At 43.0% G+C, this 18,640-nt stretch overlaps 1 protein-coding gene across 1 annotated transcript in view; it reads left to right on the forward strand.

Moving 5' to 3' along the window:
- The window catches only part of GRID2 (glutamate ionotropic receptor delta type subunit 2), a 1,421,890-nt gene that overhangs the window by 904,372 nt on the left and 498,878 nt on the right, over window positions 1-18,640 (forward strand). The window contains exon 5 of the mRNA XM_084855634.1: window positions 12,875-12,928. Coding sequence (XP_084711760.1) covers window positions 12,875-12,928 — 54 coding nt within the window. The remainder of the gene's footprint in view (window positions 1-12,874; window positions 12,929-18,640) is intronic.

Genomic DNA, 18,640 nt, shown 5'->3' on the forward strand with positions numbered 1-18,640 from the left:
GAGAAGCTCAAGGGCTAGGAGCAGAGACAAAGGACAGGTCTTGCTGTGGACCCAGCAGGAAACCACGGTACAGATAGCCAGATAACATGGCAGTGGTTTAATAAAGCAGCAACTGGCAGGAAAAGAAAAAAGACTGAAGCTCACTCCTGAGAATTCAGGCACAGACCCTGCAGGGAACTGAATGAATCTCTTCTAGTTTGTAACTTTGCATCAAACAATTCATGCTTGCTCTCTCTTTCTCCTACTTTTTCCCGGCTTCCAAATCAGCTAAGCCAACCTTCATCTTTGTGATACCTCCCCTACTGTTCTTGAGCACATTTTCTTTTCCTTCTGCCTTATGAGTTTGACATGTTGGTTAGGGATGGGGGAGAAATTTGGTTCACATCCTAATGTGAACTTGCCTAATTTCACACTTTTGAACGAATATGTTAACCGAAACTCAGTTATCCTGCAAAATTTGCAGTTCTCTAAATTTTGTAATGGAGCTTTCGAATTAAAAAGTGCATACACAAATGTGTATATGGGGGGGGGAGCATGGAAAAATGCCTATATGCATAAAAATTAAATTAAAAATGTACTATATTAAGAACATTGCTTGGGAAAATGTGTATATTGGGCAAAACTGTTAAAATGCATGTATTGGAGAAATGTGCACAAAATGCATAAGAATTTTAATGCGAACATTTAAAAATTATGTTGGGAATGAACCAAACTAAACACTGGAAAAAAATTCTCAAAGTTCAAGATAAACTGAACTTATGACTGGAAAGATGAGAAGCCGAGAGAAGCTGAAATTGATAGATTGATCCATCCCTATCCAATGTCTTCCTTGACCACAGGCATATGGGCAAACAAGTGAAGTAACCTTTCTTTATATCTTTTGCTGTGGCACAGCTAGATTTCTCTGTTTTGTTTTGCTTGAGCTTAGATCTGTTTGCCATAGGTATTAACACTGAATTTACATCTGGATCTCATTCTTGGCAGCTTTTCTATCTTTGGAGAGAAAGAAGGTGCCAGTACATCCAAGTACATGGAGATGTCAATAACTAGCTCATTGGTGTATGTGAGATAACACGGGAGTCAGTGGCATTTGCTAGTGGTCCTGGATCAAGATGGTTAGTGCTTTTCCAATTGGAAAGACAGAGCTGGATTTGCAAGTAAAGAGCCATTCACTGCAGCCTAGACAGTGGACGTTTAGATAAAGGCTATTTTGGTGTTTCGATCCCAGGAAAACCCACAGAGAGACCCAAATGAGGCAGCACTCTGACAGTTTGTATCTCTCTGCCAGGCAATACTAGCACTGTGAATAATGTGATGCTGCTTAATGGTTTTTACTGTGTTGAGAAGAATTGGATTCACCTCAGAAAATAAGGGAAGCTTGGTGAGCCAAAGAAGGTTCCAGTCACACACTTCACACATTGCTGTAAAGGGAAAAGAATATCAGTTGTCATTGTGTGCCTCAGTTGTCACCATTTTGCAATCTGGCCTATGTAAGCATTCATAGAATCACAGAATAGTAGGGTTGGAAGGGGCCTACAAGGCCATTGAGTCCAACCCCCTGCTCAGTGTAGGAATCCAAGTCAGAGCATCCCTGACAGATGGCTGTCCAGCCTCATCTTGAATGCCTCCAGTGTGGGAGAGCCCACCACCTCCCTAGGTCATTGGTTCCATTGTCGTAGTTTTTCCTGATGCTCAGCCGGAATCTGGCTTCCTGTAACTTGAGCCCATTATTCCATGTCCTGCACTCTGGGATGATGGAGAAAAGATCCTGGCCTTCCTCTCTGTGACAACCTTTCAAGTCCTTGAAGAGCGCTATCATATCTCCCCTCAGTCTTCTCTTCTGAAGGCTAAACATGCCCAGTTCTTTCCATCTCTCTTCATAGGGCTTGGTTTCCAGTCCCCTGATCATCTTTGCTGCCCTCCTCCGAACCCTCTCCAGTTTGTCTGCATCCTTCTTAAAGTGTGGTGCCCAGAACTGGACACAGTACTCTGGATGAGGCCTAACCAGTGCTGAGTAGAGCATTGCTGTGTTCAATATTTCTGGCATGATGAAAGGATCACGTTGCATTTCAGAGACTTACCATTCTGAACAGGCTGCTCAATTGGTGTTTGTAGCAAAGTTGCACTGAACTTGGGTTCAGCAATTTGGATAGCCTGGGAACAGTTCTTGTTTTGCTGTGAGATCATGGGCACGATAGATTGTGATGTAACATTATTGTCTTATCATATATATCTTAGGATGGCCAGAGGCAACAGAAAAGTATTACTCTAAGAATGGACCTGGGATCTGAATGAGTACAAGAATCTAGGGGTCTAGAAGCAGGTGGTAACTTCCCAGAGATTTGCAAAATGTAAACCTGTAAGTCAAAGGGCAGAGTTCAAAAGCAAGATCCTGGAGGAGTATCAAAGGACTTCATCCTCTAGGTATCTCAGGTTCACAAGAGAGCAATGGAGATACAGTACCTTCATTTATGATTCATTCTCTGCCTTGTAACACCACATGGTTATGCAGCAACACTCAAGCAGGATCCTTGGAGCAGATTAACCAGGATGAGAGAGTGCAGTGAAAGTCCATATCAACAACGGTGTAGATGATGAGCAAGCTGCTACCCCGATCTGGAGCATATGTCTTTACAGGAGAATGCTCAGCGGAGGGAAAAGGGGTGCAGTTAGAACTTTGGTTGCCCCGGTTAGATAGCAAAGGAACTCCATATCAAATTAAGCTCAACAAACAGATCAAACTGCCATGTCCTGGTTCTTAGATCTGGGGTGCAAACATCCATACAAATAGACGTTGTTGCCTTGTTGTGACAAGTTTGAATTAATAAGGAGTGTAAGTGAAGAAGAACAACTTGTCCAAACCAAATATAATATAGATCTGTGATGAATTCGACTTTTTTGTCCTTTACATTGTTGAAATCAATTTTGGATAGTTTGGGGGAGGAGTGATACAGTATGTCCCTCCCTCCACTCCCCCCCCCAAACCCCTCTCACCTTTTCACACTATAGTACTTAAATTTGCTTCTGTTTACTGCCCTTCTAAGCAGCTGGAGTGCCAGCTCCAGGTTTTGGGGGACCTTTGGAAAGACAAGCTGAATGGGACCCTTAGTGACTCTGCATTTTCACCAACATTGTCACCAGCTGCTGCTGCTCTTCCTCCTCCCTTTCCTCATCATTGCTACCACTTGCTTGCTTGCCAGGCAGAGAGCCAATAAGCAAGCAGGCAGTGGCATTTCTGTTCCTCCTCACCATCACTATTGTCTGGGCCAGAACAAGAGGGATGTGAAAAAGCAGGTTGCAATGATGAAGAACAAGGGCTTCTGTCAGTGGGCCCCCTGTTGGGAATATGGGCCCTTGGCAAGGGCCCAACTATGCTGATACTTGGTGCTGGCCCTGGCTTTTACCAGAGAGAGAGAGAGAGAGAGAGAGAGAGAGAGGTTGTTGCTGTTGTTGTTTTTGCTAAGTATGTGATCCAACCAGTCAGGCATTTTGTAACAAGTGTCAGGATATCATGGTGGCATCTTAGCCGATGATATTTGGCTCTGCCTCACTACTCAGAATCCCAAATTATCCCTGGAATAGCGGAGGCACATTTTGGAGGGGGCAAATTTCTCACACGAAGTGCCACCTTACACTCTATTTTTGTTCTGCCCTCTGGAAAAGACACAGAATGTAAAAGTTTAGAGGCTTAAGGCTGGTAAATGTGCCTCAACACAGGACCATTGCTAGATGAATGATGTCCATTGCCCAAATGGTGGCTGACCCTAAGTCAAGCTGCAAAATGGAGAGCACTCAAAACCTGCAAAGGCCGTATTAAGTGTTTGCTTCTTGGTTTATTATTTCAGTGTTTTCTAAGCTGCATTTTCTGCCCAAATGGCACTCAAAGTAAAATGTGTTTTTGCACAGCTAGCTATTCCTTTGGGCTTTGTTGCAGATCCAGTAATGCAGGCATCTGGTAAAAGTGCTAACTTTGACATACCCTAAAGAGAGCTGGTAAAACAGAGCGGAACCACTAGGAATGACAGCAAACTGTACTGTGTTTTTGTGTATTATTCTGCTAAATTGCTAGGTCTTCATGCAGGTCTTCATTTCAAATCCTTGGGGATTCTTTCTTTTTTGGGGTTACAAATGAGAGAAGCTTGTAAACTGGCAGCATTGCCAGCTTGTTTGCTTCAGATTGTCTTACATTTAGCCTGTTTTGAAGGCTTGAGAGTGAATGACAGAAGAAAACACCGATAAATTGTTAGGCTCTTCCAAACATTCAGAAGTTTTGGAGTTCCTGCCAGTGACAGATGGTTTCTCTTTGCTCATCTCTTGTCTTCTTGACAGCATTTTCCTGAGCTTTGCAAAATCTCTCCCCAGTGTGCATTCTGTAGAAAAATAATAATTTGCTTCATCCACTTTTTGTGCTCATTGGCCAAGTGATACCCATAGCTGATGGAGTGTAAAGTCATCTTCATGATGCAATGTGCCAATCTGATCTGATTTAGTGATTAATCAGAAGAATAATTACTTCCTAGGCTTATTTTTTAAAATAATTTCCATGCCTATTCTGCTATATGTTTTAGAACCCTAGCCAGCAGCATGTTTCCCATGTTGAGAAGGGAATGGGTGTTTGGTAGGATGAGCTCACCCCATTGGCTTGTGGCCAAGCCCCATTGCCACAAATGCTGTCCCTCCCCACTGCTCACTTGCCTCTGAACTGAGAGCACTTTGGGGGGTGGACAGGTTTGGCTTCCAGACCTCCAGCTTCTGACCCCTATATCAGAGATTGGGGTGGGCAACGCCACAGTAACAAAAAAACAAAAAAACAGCACGATAACATCCGTGAAGATAAAGCACTCAAATGAAATATAGCACAAACAAAAACAGTTTAGCTGTATTGCATGTATATTGAGAAGAAAGACAGAACAGAAAAGTGTTTTTTCAATGCTTCAAGAAAATTGTAAGTTTCAGCCTTGACTAGTATCCAGGAAGTAAGTTTCACAATAGAAGGAAATCCACAAAGAACACCACTATATCCTTGCTGTTGGATTTTTTCATTGATGATGCAAGTCAAGAAACTGCTTCGGAGTCATAGTGTGTGGGGTGGGGGGATACCTGCATTTATCTAGCATTGTGTTACAGTGCAAAGAGATTGACCACTTTTGTCTGTTTCACCCAGAGGCAGCTAATTCTATTTTACAAATGAGGATCTGAACAGAGATCCTTTGCCACTGAAGAAGTCCATGGCTATGCAAGGACTATGATTGGTTCCTAGTCCCCTGCTGACTGGACCGTGCTGATTCTTAGATAAGTAGCAGTAATCGTTATTTTTTAAGTATAACATTAATTTGCCCATGTGTTCATCTGGAGCAAGTTGTAGTAATGTGATGGATATGCTTGCAGAATACTAGATAAAACATTGGTATGAGAGATCCTGTTAATGTTAGGGATGTTGGAGAAATCCTCCACGGACCCCAATGAGGCCAGATTCTACTGAATCCAGCCCCCCGAAGTCCGTGGAGGATTGGATCAATTGGATCACCTCCAGGAGGAATCCTCACTGGCTGGATCCTCCCCACTGGTCGGACCTGGAGCGGATTGACTGAGGACGCAAATGGCATGCCGGACACCATTTGCAGCTGTAAAGGCCTTTGTTGTTGTTGTTCAGTCGTTCAGTCATGTCTGACTCTTCGTGACCCCATGGACCATAGCACGCCAGGCCTTCCTGTCCTGCGCTGTCTCCCGGAGCGTGCTCAAGTTCATATTCATTGCATCGGTGATGCTATCTAGCCATCTCATCCTCTGTCGTCCCCTTCTCCTTTTGCCTTCAGTCTTTCCCAGCATCAGGGTCTTTTCCAGGGAGTTTTCTCTTCGCATTAGGTGGCCAAAATATTTGAGCTTCAGCTTCAGTATCTGTCTTTCCAATGAGCACTCAGGGTTGATTTCCTTTAGGATGGACTGATTTGACCTCCTTGCAGTCCAGGGGACTCTTAAGAGTCTTCTCCAGCACCACAGTTCGAAAGCATCAATTCTTCGGCGCTCAGCCTTCCTTATAGTCCAGCTCTTACATCCATACATTACTACTGGGAAAACCATAGCTTTGATTAGACGGACCTTTGTCGGCAAGGTGATGTCTCTGCTTCTTACTATGCTGTCTAGGTTTGCCATAGCTTTCCTCCCAAGGAGCAAGCATCTTTTAATTTCATGGCTACAGTCACCGTCTGCAGTGATCTTGGAGCCCAAGAAAGTAAAATCTGTCACTGCTTCCATTTCTTCCCCTTCTATATGCCAGGAAGTGATAGGGCCAGATACCATGATCTTAGTTTTTTTAATGTTGAGTTTCAAACCAGGTTTTGCACTCTCCTCTTTCACCCTCAACAAGAGGCTCTTGAGATCCTCTTCGCTTTCTGCCATTAGGGTGGTATCATCTGCATATCGGAGGTTGTTGATAATTCTCCCAGCAATCTTAATTCCGACCTCATCCAACCCGGCATTTCTCATGGTGTACTCTGCATATAAGTTAAATAAGCAGGGTGACAATATGCAGCCTTGTCGTACTCCTTTCCCAATTTTGAACCACTCGGTTGTTCCATGTCCAGTTCTTACTGTTGCATCTTGACCCTTGTACAGGTTTCTCAGGAGACAGGTAAGGTGGTCTGGTACTCCCATCACTTTAAGAATTTGCCACAGTTTGTGCATTTACCTTAAACTAAGGCCTTTACGGCCGCAAATGGCATCTGGGACACCATTTGCATCCGTGCTTTTGATTAACATGATAGGCTATGCAAATATTTGCGTCTTCAGGCAGTAGTCCCCTTCAGCCGGTGATACGGCATGGTGGCCGTACTGCTGGCACTTCGGAGCTGGCTGGCGGCTCCACAGAATCACTGCAGAGCGGAGCCAGCCGGCAAGGATTCTGGGGGAAGGGACAGATCGCCTCCCCCCAAGGGCGGATTCCCCAGCGGAGCAGCAGGTAGGGAATCCGCCCATCCCTAGTTAATTTATCAATTTTGCTCATAAGAGGCATGCTTTAAATAATTTTCATCCCTTCATGCAATTAAAAATCAAATCTGAAACCGACAGTAGATCTTCATCTTGCAGGTGCCAATCAGATATTTGGTAATTAAGTGTATGGTTTATTTTTCATTGCCACAGAGATTCCAAGCTACTCATGCTTAGTTTGATATGCCTTTAGGCCTTTTGCTTTTATTTCTAAATCAAGATGTTTAAACGTGTTTGAAAACCATTCACACTTCCATTATGGAGAGGGTTTGCCAAGGATTAATGTTGCTTCACTTAATATACTGGGGAAAAGTTGTCAGGTTGTATATGCTTTTCCAGCCCTCATTAGGAATGCATTCTATAGTTTAGCTCCATTTTTCCCCTTCTTTTTTTCAGCTCAAGATGTGAGTTGCATAAACAATGCCATCACAGTCTTTCTGTCTCATATGGAAATTTCCAATCTGTCCCTCCTTTTTATGTGTGCAGAGCACTACTTTGTTGTCACAAAGCCAACAACATAGACAGATGAATTCCAAGTGAGCACAGCCATCTGAGGTGTGGGCCATTGAAGTGCTGGATGCCTTTATATGCTCTCTACCAGATGGATTTCTCCATGCTATGTATTCATAAGCCTTGTCATTTGTGCCCTTGTCATATGCAGCCTTATGGAACTTCAATGGATGGCACTGCAGTAGACCTCCTATGTGCTGAACCCCCCATGGCTTGCCTTATTCAGTGCTGCAGGGAACGGTTCATGTGCACAGTGCAGGACGTCATCATAACGTCCCTGTGCATGGCACACAGAGCCTCCAAACTTTCCTAGGGCACTGCTTTAAGTTCTAACTGCACCTAGAACCTCCAAGTTATTTAGTAATATTTATTACACAAAGTTATCAAAGCAGTGGATATACAGTGTCATTGCTACTGTCATTGCAGTGGATATACAGTGTCACTGAAATACAATAATGAAACACAACCAAAAAACAATACAATCAAAATGATTTCTAATTAGCAATAAAACTATATGCTCTGCAGATTATAGCTGGCTGGGTCTAGGGATGTACGAATTGTGTAACATCCACTCCATCTGTGTTTCATGGATTGTCAGGTGCCTTTTGTTCCATTGTTCACTCACAGATGGATTCGAGTTGTTGTTGTTGGTGTGCAGAAAAATACGCAAATCATTCCGTAAGAGGGTTAGCAACAACTTACATAATTTGCCTTAGTATGTAACATTTAGCGTATAGTCCCCCATTCCATTCAATTTTTCCCTGTGTATATTCACCAGACTCAGCAGAAACTTGCATATTTTCCTACAAATAAATATGCATAAATTTCAGGAAAGTAAAAAAATCCCAAAAGGATCCTGAAGTCCACGTTCTCCATGCAGCCTGAGTGGGTTGGTCTGCAGCAGATTCTACAGGTCAGATTCTTAAAAATCTGGGCTCATTTTAGTCCACCTCGAATTTCTCCAGCATCCCTAGCTGGGTCATGCCTCAGGGAAAGCCTGTGTGAAGAGATGGGTCTTAAGATGTTCTCCTGGTTTCCCACAGAGCAGCTGCTGTTCACAGAGACCTGTCAATAAGACTCTATGTGTTTAATATTCCATGACCACTACCCTCCAGCCCACTGTCTCCCCCTTCTGCCTCTCCCCTCTAGGATTGTCAGCTAGCTGGTAGCTTGACATGTAATACAGGGGTGGCCAGAAAGTAGATCTCCAGATGTTTTGGACTTCAACTCCTGGCATTTCAGGGGCAAGACAGCTGGGGGAAATTTACCCAATAGCCATTGGGAGTTGACCTTTGACCACTGGAAGTTGAAGTCCCAAACATCTAGAGATCTACTTTCTTCCCTTGCTGATGTTAAACATGTGAACCTCTATGTTTAGAGGTGGTAGGACACCAAATATTAGTTGATAGTGGTGATAATAGAGTAAAACTATTTCCTCCTTCATGTCTTGCTTATGGGCTTCCCAAAGTTGCCCCAGTTGTCCACCATGGGAAGCAGGATGCTGGACTAGATGGACCTTTGGTCTAACCAAGCATGACTGCTCTTATGTTCCTAAATATGTATTGTCAGGTCACTAGTTTTGGACTCTGCCAGGCCCTCATTAACTTTACTATGCAGTGAGAGGTAACTAGAGTCAATTCCAGGTTCTGCCACCTCTCAACAGTCAATGTCTATCCAGACAACTATTGTCTACTTTGACTGGCAGCAACTCTCCAGAGTCTCTGGCTATTGCCTTGGCTCCACCCATGCTCTGCTGGGTCACCCTTTGGTTCCATCATCGACAAGTCAGATTCTTCTAGGTTCCTGCCATTTTTGCCCTTCCAAGGCTATTACCTTTTCCACACTCTGGGGATAAGTGATTTAATTGTTTATATATTAAAAAAATGGAAATCCTTCTCCCTTCTTAAATGAGGGATCAAGGAAATGCCATCTTAAATACACTTCCTCTTCCTTTCTTAAAAAAAGAAGTGCAACAACGTGGCCCCTGAAGAATTGTTTAATGTGCATTTTGGCTTGCTGCTAAGATGGAAATGTGGAAGGAAACTGAACTCAGGGTTCTTGGATCTGTTCATGTGATGTAAAATTCAGTGCAACTTTGTGCCAAGAGCCAGGGGAAAGGTCACACTGAGGCTCTGCTGCTGCCCCCTACAAGGACCCATGAATGTGTGAGTCTCTGGTGAGCAATGTGGCAGGGCAAGAGCAGGAGCTAACAGTATGTGCAGGAACTGAGGATTTTCAGGGCCCCAGGGCAAATTTCCCCAGTTGCCTCTCCCCTCTGGGCAGCGCTGACCAAAAGCAACGCTGTTGATTACCTCATGTGCACTTTGCTTCTCTGGGATCACCCTGGTGATTACTTTCTAAACTGTCGTCACACTTCTAGTGCCATTTGCAGAAGTGATGTGGTAGTTTTGAGCCATTTCATTGGTTTCTTCTCTCTGGGTAAAATATTCCATCAGGGAAATGTGTACATCAGTTTTACATTTTGTGAACCTCCATGCAAATTACTTGTGAGAGTTTAGCAACACTGAAATGTTCTTTGCTTCTCCAGCAGCTCTCTCTATTCATTAGTGTAATCCCATTTGCTCCCTGCCTCCCTGATGATGTTGCAGTGGGCTACCTAAATGAAGAAAACTGCTAGCTCAGGGGAGAGACAAGGGCATGATGGAACATTGGGTCATGAATGTAAAAGGGATGTCTTGTCCAAGTAATGACTGCTCCACTGACAGATAATTGGATCTGGGCTGTGTTAGCGTTGCCTTCAGATTTTTTTAAAAGCTCTTTTAAAATAATAAGGAAAGTGTAAACTTGTTCCTAATAAAAGCTGATCAAGGGAAATCGTATGCCTCTGTGAAATTATTCCAGCTATTATTATAATGAGTTGGGTGAAGGAAATTGGAGTGAAGGACAGTACAATTCTGACACTTTCAAATCATTTCTCATCATATGAGGTTGAAAGTAAAATCTGTGACTTATTATGTATGCAGGTATTCCCAATTTAGGGAGTTCTTGTGCCATTTATGTATTGGGTACATATAAACATGAGAAGAACAACAAAGAAATGGAATGGGGTAAGAGAGTAATATGGAATTACTTCAAGAAAACACATAATCCAGAGCACATTGGGTTAGACAAACAAGGCTGCCAAAAAATTTATCCATGGAGGCAAATTCTTTACAGGCGGCTGCTGTAGCAGTAAGAATTACTTAAGCCAGGACAAGTTCATGCTTGAGGATCTCCTCAGCAAAATACCCTATGTTGGGCCACCTTCTACATTAGTGCCCGCCCTGGGATAGTAGTGGCAACAGATGGCAAGCTGCCATTTTAAATTCTAGACTACCTCTATAAGGGCACAATCCTATTGAGATGGTCAGCAGCCTCCAAAGTAAGAGGCTGCCAAGTATTCAAAGCAGGCCAGCCATAGCATGGGGACTATCCTTGCTCTGTGCTCCAGCTGCCCTGCATTTTTTGCTAGATGTCCAATTTCAGCTGTCTAGCCACAGCTTTGAGAAGGGAGAGGAAAGAAGGCCATGTGGCACATAGGAAACTGCATAAACCAGCTTCAATAGTCTCCTTCCCTCCCCAGCCCTAGGGCCACCCCCTTTTCCCCATCTTGGTGCGCCATTTCCAAGCAGAGAGACATAGCCAGCATGTGTTGACTACAAAGGGGCAGGGGTGGGGAAGGAGCATGGTTTCTGGGAACCATGTTCATAGCCCTAACTCTGACCTCGATTCCCAGAAACTGAAAAATCCTATGGCCCTTTAGACTGTGTCTAGTGGCCATAGAATTACTCCCTCCATTATTGCAGAAAGAGAGGGCTGTGTTGTCTCTTAACATGTAGATTGCTTCTACATTTTAGATAGCAGTAGAAACACCCACTAGCTGACTGATGGACACTGCTTTTAGTGCTCAGAGCTCAGAACAAATGTTCAATTCATCCAATGCACATATGCATTGTCTCATCATTATGTAGATCTTATTCATAAGAACATAAGGAGTGCCCTGCTAGATGAGAACAAGTGTCATTCTAACATGGCATTCTCTTTTCAACAGAACCCAATTAAAGACCTTTAGGAACCAGACAAACAGGACATGAAGAGAACACCCTTCCTCTAGTATCTGGTGTTGTCCCTGGTATCTGGTATTCAGGGATATACTGTTTCTGATCATGAAGGTTCCATTGAGCCATCATGGCCAAGAATCATAGATCAACCTATCCTCCATGACTTGGTCAAATACTTTTCTAATGCTATCTAGGCCTTGTTCCTATCTTTTGGCAGCAAAGTCCACAAGATAATGGTGCATTGTGTGAAGACGTTTTTTGTATTATCTTTGCAGTATTGAGTGCCAGTCAATTCCACATATTACCGGAGCAGCAGTGGGTGGGTGATGTTACAAGCTGAACTGAGACAAAATTTCTGAGAAGACATTGGTCTGAAAAAAATTATGATATTTTTCTTTGTCTTATACCCCCACTCCCTAGAAAACATAGGCCACTTTTCAGAATTTTCTATAAATATTCTCAACCATTATTGTTCCTGTGGTGGCTGCCATTTCCCTGGTACAATGTCCCCAAATGATACTAGGGCCCTGGGCACTGTGACAGATGAAAAATAGAGACCAGGTTGCCAATACAATTGTTGTTCACCATTGTTACTGCTCGTAGGGGTGGCAAAAAAAAGTATTAGGAAGAAAAAGTAATAAGCCACGAATGGTGAGCCCCATCCCATAGAACGTTTTGGAAAATTTCTCCTCCACCTAGAGAAATTCAGTGAAATGGGGGCAGATAATTTCAAGAGACCATTACATGCAGCTGTAGTTACAAGCTCCCAGCCAATCAACACAGTGCATAGCTGCTTTCTGTCCCAAACACACAGAAACAGTTTTCTCAAAGCTCAATCCAGGGGAGAAGGGATAAATTAACAAAACTGAGTGAGTGTGCTTCCACAGCAGCTCCAGTGTTCTGTGTTTTAAGAGAAACAGAGGATACTGTTTGAAGCTTGAAACTCTTACTGTTTTCCTGCTTACCACCCGGCATTAAAGCTTAAATCATTTGGCCTTTTCTTTAAAAACAACAACAACAAAACCATGAGTGCAAAGGAACCTAGTCTTCTCCACGGTGCTGGAAATTCACTATAATGTTACATTTAATTAGCAAGCCAAACAATAACCCAAATGATTTGGCAGTATTTGGCTCAAAGGGTCTCTCTATCTCAACTGAATAGCAAAGGTCTTTTCAGAGCTGGTACTTTTAATTCATTTATTCTCATTTTAACACCCCCCCCCCCGCCCGCAGTCATTTGTGGGAAGCATCTATTTAATAGTCATTGGCTTTCATATAGATAAGGTGACTGATGGCTGGTTTGTTTTCTATTTCAGGTTGTGGAAGCCAATTTGGTTGCTTTTGACTGTCACTGGATCATTATAAATGAGGTAACTGTCAGCCGAACGCGAAGCCTGTTTTTATCCACGGGGAGAGTGTTCATGCTGGCCTTGACTTTTCCAACAAGAAACAGTAAAAGCAGAAAAGTTCAGGAATATTGGTGGGTGGGAATAGTGTTTAATAAAGGGCGGGTAAAGAATTGAAAGGATTGTGGAGTTCGAATAACATAAATGAAACACTCTCCCCTGCTGAGTTTATTTAGTTATGTGTGTGTTTTCTGACTTTGACTGGAGCTGCTATTTTGAGATGTTAAATAAAAACTAACAACAAACCACCCCCAAGCCCAAGGCTTTTTGTAAGTATATTGAATCTTTGACAGTGGTGCTGCTTGTTTCTTGAGCTCCCTTTAATTACATCAGTGGCTCAGTATGAGCTTGAGAAAGATTATACCTAATTAAACCATCCCTGACTAGCTGGATACTTCAGGCCAACTTACACTGGCCTTTGTAAGCCAGAGTCGCATTTGTCATTTCCAAAACATTTGGTGCTCAGTGATAGAGAACATATATAATCAGTTTTTAAATTTAAAAAAGGATATCTTGGACATACATGTATTCTATGACTATTTTGACATGCCTGCCTCACACAGGATCTAACATGGCATTGACTCTTTATCCGTTCTTCATTCCTCTTCCCTTACATGAAGCAGAAGCCTTCAAGCAAGGAGAAAGTGTGTGGATAGGGCCTCCACTTCCAAAACTTGCCCAGGCCAATTAATATCTCTCCATTTCCACTGAATATAAGTATTTGGAGATTAAACAGCTGTATCCAAACCATGATTTGTAGAACCAAACCTATGTCAGCTCACAATCCGTGTTTTTCAAGAGGATGCCAAACCAGGTTATCAAACCATCTGATTGGCAAACTACAGCTTGCAGTAGCTATAGTTTGCCATTATATCTGAACTCACAAATCATTGACAAACCACAGTCCAAACTGTTGCTCCCCCTAAAGAGGCTGCTCCACTATGGAGAAAGGGGTGGGCATATGCAGCTGAATAGATGGAAAATGAATGCAGACAAGCAGCTCTAAAACCATTGTGAGGAAGCTCTAACTATGGCACATGGGTCCTTAACTATGGTTAGAACAAGACAGTTTGCTTGGTGTGATGCTGAGCCATAGAGGAGGTGGGGGACAGAGAGGGAATGAATTAATCTATTTAGGTATATTGGATAGCCATGTAGGGGTATACGAAAGTCACTTACCTTTTCGCGGATTGTGTTCATGGGGGGGTGCTCTCTCCCTCCCCCCGGAATCCTCAATGGGGGGGATGTGATCCTGTCCTCCCCCCCGGAATCCTCGACGGCCGGCTCTGCTCCGCAGCGGCTCCGCAGAGCAGCCGGCCAGGGCCATCCGCAGCCGGATTTCCAGCCGCGGACTGGCTGGTGTGGACGCAAATGGCGGCCACTGTAGTGGCTGCCATTTGCATCCAGCCAGGGAGCTGTGATAGGCTACGTAAGTCTTTATGTAGCCTATCACGGCTGGGTAAAAAAAAAAAAAATACAGCATATGCAAATAGCGGTGGCTACAGCGCTATGTAAATATTTACGTAAGCTAAAACAGCGAATAAAAAGGAATGCAAATAGCACCCACTACGCTATTTGCGTTCCCCTTTTTTTCGCCATAATAGACTACGTAAATATTTCCGTAGACTAAAACGATGAAAAATGAGGAACACAAATGGCGGCCGCTGTAGCCACTGCCATTTGCGTATGCTGTTGTTGTTTTTTTACCCAGCCATGATAGGCTACATAAAGACTTAGGTAGCCTATCATGGCAAAGACCAAAATGCAAATGGCAGCCATGGCAGCCAGTCAAAAGACCAGCCGCTGCCGCCGCCAAAGCCGCCACTGGAGCCGCCACCATCTGGAACATCTGCCCCAGGTAAGTCTTGTCCCGGGGGGAATCTGTGGGGGGGTGGGGAGCAGGCCGTTCCGCCACGGATTTCGGGGGGGGGGGCTGAATGCTGAAATCCATGGCGGAATTCTCCGCCATGCCTATAGCCATGCTAGTAATAGGGATGGTGGAGAATTTCTCCCCGAAACTTCGGGGGGGCCGAGCGCCAACGTGTTCGGCCCCCCGAACAAGTTTCGGGGAGAAATTCTCTGCTCCCCCCCGCACCCCCCCCGGGACGGGACTTACCTTTGCCGAATGTCCCTCCCGGCGGTGGGTCCGGCCAGCGGTTCGGCGGGTGTTCGTGCGGGGCAGGAGCGGCAGCCGGTCTTTCGACCAGCTGCCGCCGCCGCCATTCCAATAAAAGAAAAAAAAAACGCCCCCGTGATAGGCTACATGACGATTAACGTAGCCTATCACGGCTAGATTTGCAAAGTCAGCCGTCATAGGCTACGTAAATCGTCACGTAGCCTATCACGGGTGACTTTAAAAAAAAAAGCGCGTACGGATAATGGCGGCCCCCATAGGGAGCCGCCATTCCCGTTCCTTATTTGGTCACTGTAGTCTACTTAAAGATTTACGTAGACTATGGGGAAAATAAGGGCAACGCTATTTGCGTTGCCCTTATTTTCGCCGTAGTCTACGTAAAGATTTACGTAGACTACAGCGACCAAATAAGGAACGCGAATGGCGGCTCCCTATGGGGGCCGCCATTAGCATACATGCTTTTTTTTTTTTTAAGTCACCCGTGATAGGCTACGTGACGATTAACGTAGCCTATCATGGCTGACTTTGCAGATCTAGCCGTGATAGGCTACGTTAATCATCACGTAGCCTATCATGGGGGCGTGTTTTTTTTTAAAAAAAAACTTTCGAGTTCGCGGCCGGGCGAGGCGGGAAGCCTCCTCCGCGGCCTGAATTTTGGCCAGGGCGAGGCGGGAAGACTCTCCCCCCGGCCTGAACTTCGCGGGGGGAGCAGCGAAGCGCCTCCCCCCCACCGCGAGCAAGCTTCGACGACAGGTAAGTGATTTTCGTCCACCCCTAGCTAGTAAGAAAGATGACCCAAGACAGCTGAGTTTGGGGCTCGTTACCAGCCTGAGTTGACCATATTAGATAGATGAACAACTCAATTTGGTATAAGATGATTCTGCATTTATTGGTAAGCCATGCTCCCATTGCCCCCGTGTTTCCAATCTAGACAACCAACGTATTTTAGTGCAATCTATCAATCCATAATCTGAAATCAGACCATCACATTTGTTTCTTCCTTATGTCTAAAAATTACATTTGGCACTTCACTGTCTCCAGGGCTGTATTGCTGCTACTTTGAAAATCTGAATAGTTGGTTTACGGTCACTAAATATTCCTACTATTACTATAATAAGATAATGTAAATTTACAATACATACATCAGTCATATAATTGGTGGTGTAGCCTCCTTCAACCATTCCCAGAACTTCCTCAATTTATTTGTGGGAAGTCTCTCCTTTTCATACTTATTAAATTCCCTTTTCTTTCCTTGTACAAATTTGACTGAGCTTTCTATATTATCCAAATTTTGCATTCTAACTTCCTTATTCCTTTGAAACATAAATGCTAATGACACAAATTCATTAGCCAAACTGCCAGTGGTGCTTACTTCTGAGTAGACATGTGCTGAATTGCACTCTCAAGGTAGTTTGTTGTGGGGTGAAAAACGCTAAAGTCAACCCACAATGTCAGACACAAAAGTAGCTTCCCGCAGGCTGACATTTTCTTGTGGCCACCACACGTGGATAAAAATAGACTCTGGTCTTCCAGAGAGCAACATTTAACACATTGAGTTTTATAAGGGCATGAACGTAGTGTTCACCTACACTTAACCTGCTATTTGAGGGAAGATGGGGGGGCAGCTATCCTCCATCCTGTGTTTCAAACCACAAATGATTTATTCCTCAACAGTATCTATATTTATAATAACTATGAAGTATAAAATATAATCACAAAAAATCCTCTTGAAACACTTTGTTGTTGTTGCAGTTTACTCTTTAATGTTTCCAAGAGCATGCCTTTGAACCTTCCTCGCCTTTGAACCTAAACTTTGCCTCCATCCCATGAACCAAAACCTCTCCCCCTGTATCTAACATTATGTCCCTTACCATGTGGAGTAATGGCAGTGATATTAGAACAGAATAAACAGAGGGGCATAAGTATAACTAAAGATGGGGGAGGCATTTGGTTCTTATTTTAATGTGAGTGGACACTTTTGAACTAAAGGGCAACTAAAATAATCAAGGGGATGGAGCAACTCCCCCATGAGGGAAGGTTACAATAGCTGGGATTGTTTAGCTTGGAAGAAAGGCAAGTAAGGAGAGACATAATAAAGGTGCACTTCCAGAAGATGTAATGATAGCCACCAATTTGGATGGCTTTAAATGGGGGCTAGACAAATTCCTGGAGGAGAATTTCAGGAGTATCAACGGCTACTAGTCCTGATGGATATATGCTACCTCCGGTATCAGAGGCAGTATGCTTATATACACCAATTGCTGGGGAACATGGGTGGAAGGGTGTTGTTGCACTCATGTCCTGCTTGTGGGTTTCCCCTGGGCAGCTGGTTGGCCACTGTGTGAACAGAATGCTGGACTAGATGGACCCTTGGTCTGATCCAGCAGGGCTCTTCTTATGATCTTGTGTTCTTATGTTCAAACCAATACATGAACCAAAAGTGCTATCCTTTGAAATTCATACTTCTTCGAATTTTGTAATAAAGTTATTCAATAAAACATGTTTTCAAAAATGCATATATTAGGGAAATGTACACTTTCAAAAATGTATATTAGACAAAAATCTATGTATTGGGAGAAATGCAGAAAAACACATAATAATTTTCATGCAGACATTGTTTTTAAGTTTGCATGAAACAACCAAACAACTGAACATAAGATTCAAAACTGAAAAAGTGAAAGAAACCAATATTGACAGTTTTGTCCATTCCTAGGTGTAACCCAATTGAAATTATACTGTTTACTTGCTTCTCAAGAAAACCCATAGTGTTACTTGTAGTAGCTCTATACATATTTAACAATCCATTAAAATATGAATGAAAACCAGTAAAAGATGCTTTAAAAACAATTTGGTTACTGGCTTAGACTATAATATAGAGGAATATCACTCAACCATGTTCTTGAATGATGAAGCATTCAATTGTTTCTTTATGAGTAATGTATTATGTCCACATTACCCAATCTTAATTAAGTGGAGAGATAATTGGTCCCCAGTGTAAAGTGTAGAGCACCTATTCTACCTGTATCGTCTGCATCAAGTGTTGTTTGGAGAAATCATGTGCATATTCCTTGATCTGTTTTTGATTGCTGCAGACACCTGTTTTGATGTTTAATTATTAGATTTTCTTAATTGCATTACACTACAATAAATTACCTTAATCAGGGTCTATCTGCTAGTTCGTTTCTTAATTTATATTTCATCAGGAAACTTGAGTTTTAAAGCAGGCCTCTACTTTATGGTGAGATCACAGTTTTAAACTGTCTTTGCAGAATCATAGGCAAAAAATCTACAAACCAGTTTCTGCAGCTGAACATTCCAAAATTATGCAACTCGGAAATTATGCAACTCTAATGCAAATTGGGCAAATTTATCCAGTATTTACTTGTTTGTTTGTTGATACTTCTGCAGATTTTTTTCCATTTTGTTATTGTATTTATTTAAAATACTTTTATACTGCCCACCTAAAATGTATAATTGTAAAATGTATATTTTACACATTTAAAAGATAAAATATTTAAAATATAAAATATAGAAAAAATATA

This window comes from Heloderma suspectum, chromosome 5 (genome assembly GCF_057233095.1).
Source record: "Heloderma suspectum isolate Gila_16-S chromosome 5, 16-S_ref, whole genome shotgun sequence".
In the NCBI taxonomy this organism is placed as follows: Eukaryota; Metazoa; Chordata; class Lepidosauria; order Squamata; family Helodermatidae; genus Heloderma; species Heloderma suspectum.